The 12789-nt window shown below is 49.9% G+C and overlaps 1 protein-coding gene across 1 annotated transcript in view; it reads right to left on the bottom strand.

The window, feature by feature from the left end:
* LOC146821169 (maestro heat-like repeat-containing protein family member 1) overlaps positions 1-12789 on the bottom strand; it is a 170423-nt gene that overhangs the window by 16435 nt on the left and 141199 nt on the right. The window contains exons 6-8 of the mRNA XM_085609813.1: positions 11669-11799; positions 10341-10487; positions 8419-8505 (exon numbers count right to left, since the gene is read on the bottom strand). Coding sequence (XP_085465939.1) covers positions 8419-8505; positions 10341-10487; positions 11669-11799 — 365 coding nt within the window. The remainder of the gene's footprint in view (positions 1-8418; positions 8506-10340; positions 10488-11668; positions 11800-12789) is intronic.

The raw sequence follows: 12789 nt of genomic DNA on the forward strand, positions 1-12789 counted from the left end.
CCACTTCTGCCCATGATGTTTCCATGTAGGGGACGCAGGCTATCCCAACATACCATGGCTGATCACGCCTGTCCGCAACCCCAGCACGGCTGCCGAGCACCGCTACAACAACGCCCATGGGCGGACCAGGCGAGCCATAGAGAGGACGTTTGGCCTCCTGAAGAGCCGATTCCGGTGTGCAAGATCATCATCGTCTGCTGCATTCTGCACAACACAGCAGTGGAGAAAGCTGTTCCACTCATACTGGATCAAGATGACCAGGACCATCCACCCGTGGAGGATGAAGGGCTTGGTGACGGGGCTAGTGATGTGGAGGAGGAGGAGGCGGTAGAGGACATCCGGAGTCGGCTCATACGCGAGTTCTTTGCTTAGTGGTGAGTTCCAGTGTCTGTGTGTGCACGCATTGGGCCGTGTGTGGCATGCGTTGCAATGTGTGTGTCCATCTGCATGTCTGCCAAGGGAGTCAGTGGTGTGTGTGGATGTGTCACTCGAGTGATGGCGCAATATAAGAATGTTTTTCCAGAGTCATCATTGTCACCTAGCATGTTGACAACCTGATACGTGTTGAGTACATGCACATGCTTGCGGATGTGCTTCTTTGGGCTGACTCCTTGTGTGTCTCTCTTCCACAGGTACTTGCGCATGCTGTCTGCTGGTGGCATTGTTGAGCTCCTGCTACTCCTCATGAACACAGCAACATGTGCTGAATCAGCGTCACATGCACGGACAAGTTTGGAAATCTCCTTAGGGTAAGGGATGCATCACGGCTTTTTGGGTGTGGTACTAGTTTGTAATGTGTGTGCACTGCTCCTGTTCATGTTTGGTCAATTAGCATACATGTAGATTCAACATGGGGTACATGACATGGAGCAGACTTCACCTGACTCAATGGTCAGACTTGGTGACTGTCATCTATCATGGGATTGTGGATTGTGATGAAGCCATCAGTGTGTGTAACACTGGCCTCGGAAACATACAGGTTGCACCGGGTGGACATGGTGTGTGATTGCCCCATCAGAGCCTCAATGGTGTATAGCAGCCTCTCCGTGAGCAGCAGGGGGTGTTTAGCTGTTACCCGTCACTTGTGTGCCAGTTCAATGGATTACCAGCATCTGTGTTGCAATGGGGGTGCCAGTGTTGCTCCCACATGTTCATCCACATGACTTGTGTATGTGTTGACAGAGTTGCATTGTCATTCCAACACACATGACTAATAAATGTGTCCCTCTGTCTTCAAGGTGCCTCATCTCTGTCAATGGTGGTCTGTTGCCACTGTGCATGTGGCATGTCTGTCATAGTTTACAGAGGTGGTGCATATGAGTCTATGTGTAGAGTAGCAAGATGCTAGCGGTTTGTCAGGGATTAGAATCTGTATTATGCACAAGATGCACAGTTCCATCCACCTCAAGGCAAGGGAGATCATCCCCCAAGGCAACTACAACATCTGTGTCTTATCCTACCCTGCAGTCTACGGACATGTGCGTTACTACTCCCATGATACTTGTCCACATCCAGGGTGCATCTACACAGCTCTGCTACTGCATCCGGCAACCAGGCCACATCAACGTCCAAATGAGATGGGGGGAATGGTTCACTGCCAGCTGCAGGATGAGCTTCACAATCCACGCCCACACTCATGATGCAGCCCACAAGCCCAACACAACCTTGTGGCACTGTGATCCAAACCCCATTGTGCCATCTCCATGCATCCAACCTTGGCCTGGCCACCATTCTCAACATCCACCTGACTCAAACATGCAGGACATGGTTGGGCCACATGTCTACACATACCTGGGAGTAGCAACCCAGGACACTCCACATGATCCCTAACCTCTGCGCATGACTGTTGCTCCCCTGAATATGTCTGTAGCCACAGTTGTGCAGGCACCCCCTCAGCTGGTTTGGCCCGGCACAGGTGAGTATGGTGCTCCATGTCTGTATGGGCTGATACATTGTGACCCATGTGTGTCCTGTGCCAGACTGAGACCCCAGGGTTTGGATGGTTGGAGTTACTTCTGAGATCAGGCATGGTTTGACTTTACGACACACACATGTAGTGGAATAATGCAAAATGACGGCATCAACTCGTGATTGTGATGAATTTATTTGTGGTGGGGTACAGGTTTGTGGGGATGACAAGAGGTGCTTGGCGGGAGTGTAGAATCCAAAGTTCACTGGGGGAGTTGGTATCCTTGCCATTGGAAATCCTCAGAGTCTATGCCACAGTCTTTGTCAACATTGGTCAGACGGTGACCAGCAAGTCCATGTGGCAGAGAATGTCATGTGCTGATGTGCTGCTGTGGGGCCAGAGGGCCAGGTGCCAGGCCAGGTGACGTGGGAGATGGTGATGTTCCGCCGACTCTCACGGTCTTCTTCGTGGACGACCCCCCTTCCTGCGGGGACCCTCAGGAGCAGGCCGTGACGATGTCTGTGTAGCTCCGTTGGATGAATCCTCCTCCTCCTCATCCCTCCCTGTGGCTGGTGATGTTCTTTGCCTGGTGGCACAGGGAGGATTGCCCATGTTGTCGGCAATCCGACGGAGTACACTGGTCATTTCGGTTTGCACCGCCACGAGCTCAGCCTGTCTTTCCTCCATCTGTCCTTGGTGTTCCTGTTGACAGGCATTTTGCTCGGCCTGCAGGGTCTTCATCTCCTCGAGGGTCCCCTTGATGTCTGTGAGGGTTGACACAAGCTGGTCCATGCCCCTGGTGTCACGCCGGTATGTGTCAATGATGTTGCTGACGTGGGTCAATACCGGTTCCTGAGCCAACTGGTCAGGTTCGCGCCTCCGCCGTCCTCCACTCCTGCCACCCCTGCCCACTTGCACCTGGCCTGCCGTTGTGGGCACATCGGGTCTCCGGGACCCCTGAGGGATGGCATTTGCGGTATCGCCTGCCTCCTCCTGGGTGCCTGGAGGACCGTGTCCCTCCTGGGCAGACTGGCTGCGTTGTCGTGTCCGGGCAGGGCTCCTGGATGTCTCCTGGGATGTGGCAGGAATGGGGGTGGTGGTTGGCACAGTTGTACCTGACGCAGGTGCTGCAGGTGGTTGGACACCAGAGGTGCCAGGTTGGTCTGGGTCATCCACGGAGTGGTGAGAGTCGTCGGTGCCGGTGGGGTCCTCATCACGCAGAGCCCGGTCCTGTGAGTCTTCCCCCCCAGTGTTGGGGGAGATTGACGACGTTGACCTGTGTGTGAGAGAGACAATGTTAATTGTGTAACATGCGACATCCATGTTTCCTTCGTTTTTGAGTTGGCACAGTTCCTCTGGGTAGTTGGATATGTCTTGCATTCCTCCCACAGTGCACTTGTGCATGGGTATGTCCCTTGGCCACAGCTTTCAAGACTTTTCCTAAGTGTGACACAATCCCTCTGTCACCCTCCTCCCTCTGTCCATCTCCCTCTGTCTCCCTCCCTCAGTCACCCTCCTCCCTCTGTCCGTCTCTTTCTGTCTCCCTCCCTCAGTCACCCTCCTCCCTCTGTCCGTCTCCCTCTGTCTCCCTCCCTCTGTCACCCTCCTCCCTCTGTCCGTCTCCCTCTGTCTCCCTCCCTCTGTCACCCTCCTCCCTCTGTCCGTCTCCCTCTGTCTCCCTCCCTCTGTCACCCTCCTCCCTCTGTCCGTCTCCCTCTGTCTCCCTCCCTCTGTCACCCTCCTCCCTCTGTCCGTCTCCCTCTGTCTCCCTCCCTCAGTCACCCTCCTCCCTCTGTCCGTCTCCCTCTGTCTCCCTCCCTCTGTCACCCTCCTCCCTCTGTCCATCTCCCTCTGTCTCCCTCCCTCTGTCACCCTCCTCCCTCTGTCCGTCTCCCTCTGTCTCCCTCCCTCAGTCACCCTCCTCCCTCTGTCCGTCTCCCTCTGTCTCCCTCCCTCTATCACCCTCCTCCCTCTGTCCGTCTCCCTCTGTCTCCCTCCCTCTGTCACCCTCCTCCCTCTGTCCGTCTCCCTCTGTCTCCCTCCCTCTGTAACCCTCCTCCCTCCCTCTGTCCATCTCCCTGTGTCCCCCTCTCTCTGCCTCCCTCTCTCTCCCCCTCTCCCTCCCTCTGTGTGCCACCCTCTGTCACCTCAGGCCAGCTTCATGGGCACACACAGTTTGCAGGTCTTTCAATGGCCATTGGCTTGTTCATGTGGGTTTTTTTCTATTCTCCGGGCTCCCATTGGGCAGTGTGTCTGAGTCTGTGCTGCTGCTGTGGCGGTGTGTGCTGCCACTCTTTCAGAGTGATGCATCTTCCTTGGCTGCTGTTATGTGCAAATTGTGCCTTCATACCCATGTCATCCTGCTACGCGGCCACCCTTTGCAGGCAACACAGTACTGTGTGGGGACACACTGTTTGTATGGCTGTGCCCTGGGCCATATAGGCTGAGGGCATTGTTGTGTGCTTGTGAGTTGCTCAATGTTAGTTTTGATGCCCCCCCTCCCAGCATCGGGGACATCCTGTCTTGTGTTGTTGTTTTGTGTGGCCTGTGACTTGGCATGGCCGTGATTGGTGCATGGGGCATGGAAGCGCTAGTGGCATGTGTGTGTTTGTGGAGTGTGGTTGTGTCAGGTGCTGGCTTGGGGGGGTGCGTACATGATTTGTATTTTGGTTGTATATAGCATTCCCCCCATGTGAGATGAGTTGTTTGTGTACTCACCAGGGTCTGGGAGTCCTTCTAGTCCATGGAGTCCCTCCGGCGCCAGCGTGGCCATCACCTTCTCCTCCCAGGGATGGTATTGTACCGGTCTGCGGGCCGGCCCTCCTCCAGTGATGTTCCCCTGGTTGTGCTCGTCCGTCATTTTTCTCCTCACCGTCCTCCGCAGATCGTACCACCTGTTTTGGCACTCATGCCTGGTCCTTCTGGTGGCCCCAACAGCATTCACAGAATCGACAATCCTCTGCCACATGGCAGATTTTTCGGCTATGCTGGTCTGTCTGACCAATGTTCCAAAGAGCTGTGGCTCCTCCTTTGTGAACTTTGGATTCTTGGTAGTGGACATGGTGTGGGGTGTGGGTGAGGATGGTTGTGGGGGTGTGGGTGTGGATGGTTGTGGGTGTGTGAGTGTGGTAGTGAAGGTGTGTGTGTGAATGTAATGAGGGTGTGTTTGTGAAGGTGGTTGTGTGTAGGTATGCAAGTGTAAGGTGTAAGGTTCAAGTATGGTGCTGTGTGTTGTCTGTGGGCTCTGGCAGCAGTGGGTCTGTTGCAAAGGCTCATGGTTTGTGTGTGGTCCTTTTTTATTGGCCCATTTGTGGGTGTGGCTGTGTTTGAACTTTGGGTGGGTGTGTTATAAGGAGTGGTTGTGTTTTGGGCCTCTGTTTAGCTGTTTGGCAGTTGCAGGTCAGTGTATAGGATGTTTTTGGGCTTGTTGGGCATGTTTTGTGGTGTTGTGCGAATCGAATTGACTCTCCTTGTGTTGTTTTGCTTAGTCCTGGTTCAGTATGAGTGTTTTGGGCGTCTGTAGGGTGCGTACATGGGCCATGTTGTACAGTGCTGACCTTTGCTATGGCTTAGTCCAACTCGTACATGCGCGATGTTGGTTGAGCGTGCTGGTGTAGGGGCCTGGAGTTGGGCGCGTCCATACACGGGTGGGGTGGGGGTACGGTCCGTACATACACGAGTGGGGGTTCCGTGCGTACATACACTGGTGAGGTGTGGGTACGGTCCGTACATACACGGGTAGGGTGTGGGTATGGTCTGTACATACACGGGTGGGGTGGGGGTATGGTCCGTACATACACGGGTGTGGGTACGGTCCGTACATACACTGGTGGGGTGTGGGTACGGTCCGTACATACACGGGTGGGGTGTGGGTACGGTCTGTACATACACTGGTGGGGTGGGGGTACGGTCCGTACATACACGGGTGGGGGTTCGGTGCGTACATACACTGGTGGGGTGTGGGTACAGTCTGTATATACACTGGTGGGGGTACATTTCGTACATACACGGGTGGGGGTTCGGTGTGTACATACACGGCTGGGGTGTGGGTACGGTCTGTACATACACTGGTGGGGTGGGGGTACGGTCCGTACATACACGGGTGGAGGTTCATGCGTACATACACTGGTGGGGTGTGGGTACGGTCTGTACATACACTGGTGGGGTGGGGGTACGGTCCGTACATACACGGGTGGGGGTTTGGTGCGTACATACATGGGTGGGGTGTGGGTACGGTCTGTACATACACTGGTGGGGTGGGGGTACGGTCCGTACATACACGGGTGGGGGTTGGGTGCATACATAGACTGGTGGGGTGTGGGTACGGTCCATACATACACTTGTGGGGTGTGGGTACGGTCCGTACATACACGGGTGGGATGTGGGTACGGTCTGTACATACACTGGTGGGGTGGGGGTACGGTCCGTACATACACGGGTGGGGGTTCGGTGCGTACATACACTGGTGGGGTGGGGGTACGGTCCGTACATACACGGGTGTGGGTACGGTCCGTACATACACTGGTGGGGTGTGGGTTCGGTGCGTACATACACTGGTGGGGTGTGGGTACAGTCTGTATATACACTGGTGGGGGTACATTTCGTACATACACGGGTGGGGGTTCGGTGTGTACATACACGGCTGGGGTGTGGGTACGGTCTGTACATACACTGGTGGGGTGGGGGTACGGTCCGTACATACACGGGTGGAGGTTCATGCGTACATACACTGGTGGGGTGTGGGTACGGTCTGTACATACACTGGTGGGGTGGGGGTACGGTCCGTACATACACGGGTGGGGGTTTGGTGCGTACATACATGGGTGGGGTGTGGGTACGGTCTGTACATACACTGGTGGGGTGGGGGTACGGTCCGTACATGCACGGGTGGGGGTTGGGTGCATACATAGACTGGTGGGGTGTGGGTACGGTCCATACATACACTTGTGGGGTGTGGGTACGGTCCGTACATACACGGGTGGGATGTGGGTACGGTCTGTACATACACTGGTGGGGTGGGGGTACGGTCCGTACATACACGGGTGGGGGTTCGGTGCGTACATACACTGGTGGGGTGGGGGTACGGTCCGTACATACACGGGTGTGGGTACGGTCCGTACATACACTGGTGGGGTGTGGGTACGGTCCGTACATACACGGGTGGGGTGTGGGTACAGTCTGTACATACACTGGTGGGGTGTGGGTACGGTCCGTACATACACTGGTGGGGTGGGGGTACGGTCCGTACATACACGGGTGTGGTTACGGTCCGTACATACACTGGTGGGGTGTGGGTACGGTCCGTACATACACGTGTGGGGTGTGGGTACGGTCTGTACATACACTGGTGGGGTGGGGGTACGGTCCTTACATACACAGGTGGGGGTTCTGTGCGTACATACACTGGTGGGGTGTGGGTACGGTCTGAACATACACTGGTGGGGTGGGGGTACGGTCCGTACATACACGGGTGGGGGTTCGGTGCATACATACACTGGTGGGGTGTGGGTACGGTCTGTACATACACTGTTGGGGTGGGGGTACGGTCCGTACATACACGGGTGGGGGTTCGGTGCGTACATACACTGGTGGGGTGTGGGTACGGTCCGTACATACACTGGTGGGGTGGGGGTACGGTCCGTACATACACGGGTGGGGTGTGGGTACGGTCCGTACATACACGGGTGGGGGTTCGGCGTGTACATCTGCGGGTGTGGGGGGGGCCTTTTGCGCGTACATACGGGGGCTGGGGGGGGTGTTTGGCGCGTATGCGGGCACATGTCTCCATGGTTGCTATGGGAGTTCCGTTCGTACGGTGTATTTTGCATACGGTTGTAAAATCGGAAGGACGGGAGGGATCGTACTTGCGCAGTCGGACTTTATTTTTCCGCTTGGTACGTTTATTTGACCGGGGATGTGTCGGACACATTTTCCGACCCGAGGACGTGTGGGGAAATTTTCCCAATGCGATTCGGATGGTCTTTTTCCCATGCGAATCGTACTTGGCAGTTTGTACGCTACTTGTTCGATTCGGACGGGAAAAAAAACGGATCCAATTCGTTCGGGGAATATTTTTACAGGATCGGAATCGGCACCAGAATATCTTTATCTTTCCTTGGCTGTGGACAAGTGAATAATGTGCTCATTCTCCTTCTATAGACCTAGTGGCTGACATTCTGAGATTCTTGCTATGATAAAAGTGGGCAATGATATCACTCACAAGTTAGGGAAATTATAGGTAATATTCTCATCACCTTTGGAGACAGGGGATTACCTGTGAAGTGTTGTTCTTTAAAGACAATAAGTGGTATTTTCAACACTTTGTGATGGAGATAACAGGGGACTTTTTCTCTGCTCTCTCATGAGAGGTGTCAGTGAATAGGCAGGACTGGAGTCCACATCTCTGCAATCTAATCAGTGTTTGTCTCCTTCACACCAACTGGTCATCTGTATTGTTCAGAAGATACTGTGATTTCATGGTAGAAGAGTCTCCTAAAAAAATCCCTTACCATATTGTGCAGTGCTGCAAACCCTTCTGGTAAAGAAGCCTCCTTGCAAGCTTTTGTGACACCAGCTCTAAGGAAGTGTTCGAGAGGCTGAATGGAAAAGAACATGGAATTAATAAGGGGGAAGCCTTTAGAAAGAGATCCCTCAAATCACTCATCCATATGGCTTTCAATTTCATTTACCACATTAATTTCCAACTATATTAAATGATTACAGCTCATAAATTACAGATATTGACTAACTAAGCAACTCAATCACAGCCGTCTGCTGACACCACTTGGTCATGGCCTTTCCTAGTGATGAATAAGCACCACTTTAGAAAGTAGAGGAAAGGATCAAGCTCCATCTTCAGGAAAGAGTTCAAGGCCGTCAAGGGGATTGAAGTAATGTAGATCCTTGTGGTGGACAGGTGATCCGCACTCACAAGGGAGTCAATGATTGACCGTCTTCGTGGGAATTTATTTGCCTTCTTGTAGGAGGACAGTAGCTTAGAGTCCTAGGTGAGTGTACTGATTAGAAACTTTATGGAAGTTTTCAAGATCTCCAGAAAAGGCTCATTGGGAACATCTGTGGAGCAGTGGTGATCAGAACTCTTAGGGGAGAGGTAATCAGTATCATCACGAAGGAAAACGTGATCAGAAGCTTCACAAGGTAAGAATCCTCAAGAGGTAGAAGAGTATTATCTTTTGTGGCAAGTGGAGTTCAGGATCTAAGAGATTTGATGCAAATACCCAAAGGGGAGAGGTGATTAGAATTCCCAGAGGGTAGAGTTGATAAGAATCTTAAAATAGAAGTTGATGATAAGGCTGCTCCGTGGCAGGGGTGATCACGGGTGTTACAAAGTGTATATGGTAAGATTCCAAGCTTCTAGATGTTTACTATGGCACATTTACAAGGCACATGTGAACTATAGCTATTAAGAAAACTACAAGTACAGATTTTTATAAAATGTGAAAACCTTTTTCAAAGTATATAAACCATCTCATGAAAAATAAGGTAGGTGTTGGTCCAACGTTCGAGGTTAAAGGGGAGAAGTGATCTGGATCCTTAGTAGGGGCCCGTGATTAGAATTCTTATGGGAGGTATCAAGTACAATTGTACCAATAAAACTAGTTGGTTCTTGTTTCTGTCTCTTTATAAAAAAAGGAAAAATAGGTTATACATACAAAGTTGTGAACAAGTTTGTTTTTAACTCCTAGTGATGCAGGAAGGATAACAAAGGGAAGGAGGAAAAAACAGAATGGTCTTGATTTAAAGTTTTGCCTTTTTGACACAATGATTCTCCGAAAGCATTACTTTCTTCTATGTAGTGCGACAACGGCCACATGGGAAGGCAGTTTCTGAGAAATGTTTTGAAAATTAAAGGGTTTTTAAAATAATGCACCAGTGTAAATAATTTCTGTAATTCCTTAGATTCCATCTGCACTACTGTGACCCTCATTTATAAGTGGCCTATCAAAATCTGGTATTTCACTGTGATTCCGAGGAGGGCAAATAACAAGGAATCTAATTTTGGGGGCAATAATATATGGGAGTCACATTTCATTTACTGTACGTGTTTTTCCCCGGGTTTTTGATGAAACACAATAGAGCTGCCATACTCCTCCACACCCATAATTCCAATGAGACTAGTGCCATCAGAATTATTGGGCCACTTGTAATGAGGGCCCAACTATGATATCCCAGGTGAAAAAAAGAGAAGACCCAGAAAATGACCACTCAGATCTGTGCCCTTGGTCAGATGTGTCAAAAGCTACAGAAAAATCCAGCAGAGATCTGAAAGACATGCAGAGAATACCCCCAAACACAACATTCTCTTACTAGACACCACCTTATGATTGTGATTCTCTTTGATACATCATGGACAAAATTCATACAGACATACAGTAGACATTACTATGGGGTACATTAGCCCCAGGCATACCTTTATCAGGCCAAAGGTGTTCTCTTTCGGCAGGCTTGCCTGAAGGTATAATACCTCCCGAAACACCCTTGGTAGTTCCAGGGCCAGCTGGTCTGGGGGAAGCAGAGTCGCCATTGGGCCAAGTGTCAGTAACACCTGTTCACGGATCTACAGGAAATAACACAGAAGAGGGTACATGCTTCTGACCTCAGTATGTGTGAAGCAAGGAGACACTGATTTTTATTGTATAGCAAAGTTGTACTTGTGGTGGAGATGCATGTTTATGCATAGACATAAAAAAAGTCATGTCATGTGAAAACCTGTACTAATATGCATGCATTCAGGAAGTTCTTACCACGGTCAGAAGTTAACATTTCTTTCCTAATTGGAGAAGTCACAGTTTCTTGTTTTATTTATCCCATGTTACAATCCCTTTACAGAGGAAACCAACTTGCCCCATATTCACAAGATCCACGTAATTTGATTTCATCCCATGTCCAGGTTCAAAGTCTTACTTTCTGGTAATGGTTACATAGTATTGTTAACAAATTCTACACATGAAAGACAGCATGGCATTCGCCTAAGAGAAAATTCAGACGTGATGGGTAAAATGGATTAACCTAAACCATTTGTACTTAGTTTTGAATTCCAATCCATCACTCTTTTGCTCAGTTTGCCGCTACAGATAAGGATCAACAGTATGCAAATCACCATTGGTCCTTCTACAATAGGAGCATTCCATCTCAAACTAGTATGTTTGGACTGAATGGGAGTATATGCACATGCAGACCAATTTCTGGCTGACTGAGCCTCATTAGTGCCGTTCTGCATGAGGCCTATGGCACAATTGACTATCCCCCATCTTGATGCAGCCATCATGATCAGCACTTAGGCAGTTTCACTTGTAAAAACAAAAAAGTGATGAATGGAGTGCTAGCTTTAATCTGAGCCATTGGTAATTAATTGGGATTGAATTTAAGTCCAAAGTCTTTTGTTGACTTTGCTACTAAAGACAGTGACTAACCACATGGTATCAGTCTGAGCCGTCTTCCGGCAGTAGCAGCCAAGTCCTGTTTTATTTTTCTCAGTGAAGCACCATAGATGCACACTCACTGATAGCTGCATGCTTTTTATTACCACTGTTCATGCAAGAGAGGTGCATCATGACCCTCAAAAGGCTCAATCTTCTGTGAATCATGGCCCCTTCCTCAAATAATTCATGGTGATAAAAGGGATATTATATTTGACACTTTTGCAAATTTTTATTTTGCATGTATTAATGGTGTCTTGGTACATAATAGTAGCATGCTTTGTTACCCTCAGGAACCCTTTCTGACTTGAAAACTTACCTTGCACTTTTCCTTGGTGTTCATGCATGGTATGTCAAGATAGAGCTTGCAGATAACATAGCCATTCAAATATTGCGGAACAAGCTTTGCTTCTGTGCTCTGGGCGAATGCCAAAGTTAAGGATTCAAAGGCTGCAAAGAAAATACAAATCAGTTCTTTCCAGTTCCCACTTATGCTCTCTCTATACCTAATGGGAACCCTACTCTACTACGGAAGGCTAGGCCAGTTGCCCTTTCATATACTACTAGCGATTGCATGCCCCTGTCTTGGTTTCAGCTTCAGATGGCATGAACCTCTTGTGCTGCCTTTCATAAACTATGGTAATCAGAGGAATTATAGCATTTAGCCTTGTATAAATTATACAATGGGAATAGCTACTTTATCATTAATCGAGCCCTATATAAATACCACTTCAATACAATACAGAGCAAGTAGGGATATGAGGTCTGTACTACTTGAAGTGAAGAAAGCCAAAAGGACATGCACTTTCTAAAATTTGTGTCATTTTCTTCATTCTCTACTCATGCACCAGGAAGCTTCATTCCAAAACTCACACACTGATGCAACAGTAACATTAGACACACACACCCTTAACTCTTCACAACAGGGAGCTTTAGAGGGAATACACCATGCCGCCCTTCTCTTATAAATCATCAATACAATAAAGGCCTGGCTATCAGAGAGTCAATCATTTTTCTCTCTTAGGAACTTCTTCTGCCGTGGGGATACCTATCTCCACCCGATCTCTGGCATCCTGTCCAGTTTACCACAGTCCCAGAACTCTCAAATCAGATGTCTTAAAAGGAGAACTGCTATCAGTCAATCCGCAACAATGTACATTCTCCCCCACAACATGTGAGTGAAAGACACTTACTAAAAAAGGGAGTGAGAGAGTAAGAGGGCACCTCACGTATGCAACAACAGTGAGGCTACCTGCAGGTTCTCGCCATTATGCCCACGTCTATCATCATCGGTTGCCCACTCACAGAAACAAAGAATATATAGTGTCCAATAGAGAGACAGAAAGGCAGAAAGAAAGAATTAACTGTCCCAAAACAAAACCCTGTGATTTGCAGAGAACCGTGTGTTCTATGCAATTAAAATGGAGTTAAGCCTCACTG

Source organism: Triturus cristatus, chromosome 6 (assembly GCF_964204655.1).
Source record: "Triturus cristatus chromosome 6, aTriCri1.1, whole genome shotgun sequence".
NCBI lineage: Eukaryota > Metazoa > Chordata > Amphibia > Caudata > Salamandridae > Triturus > Triturus cristatus.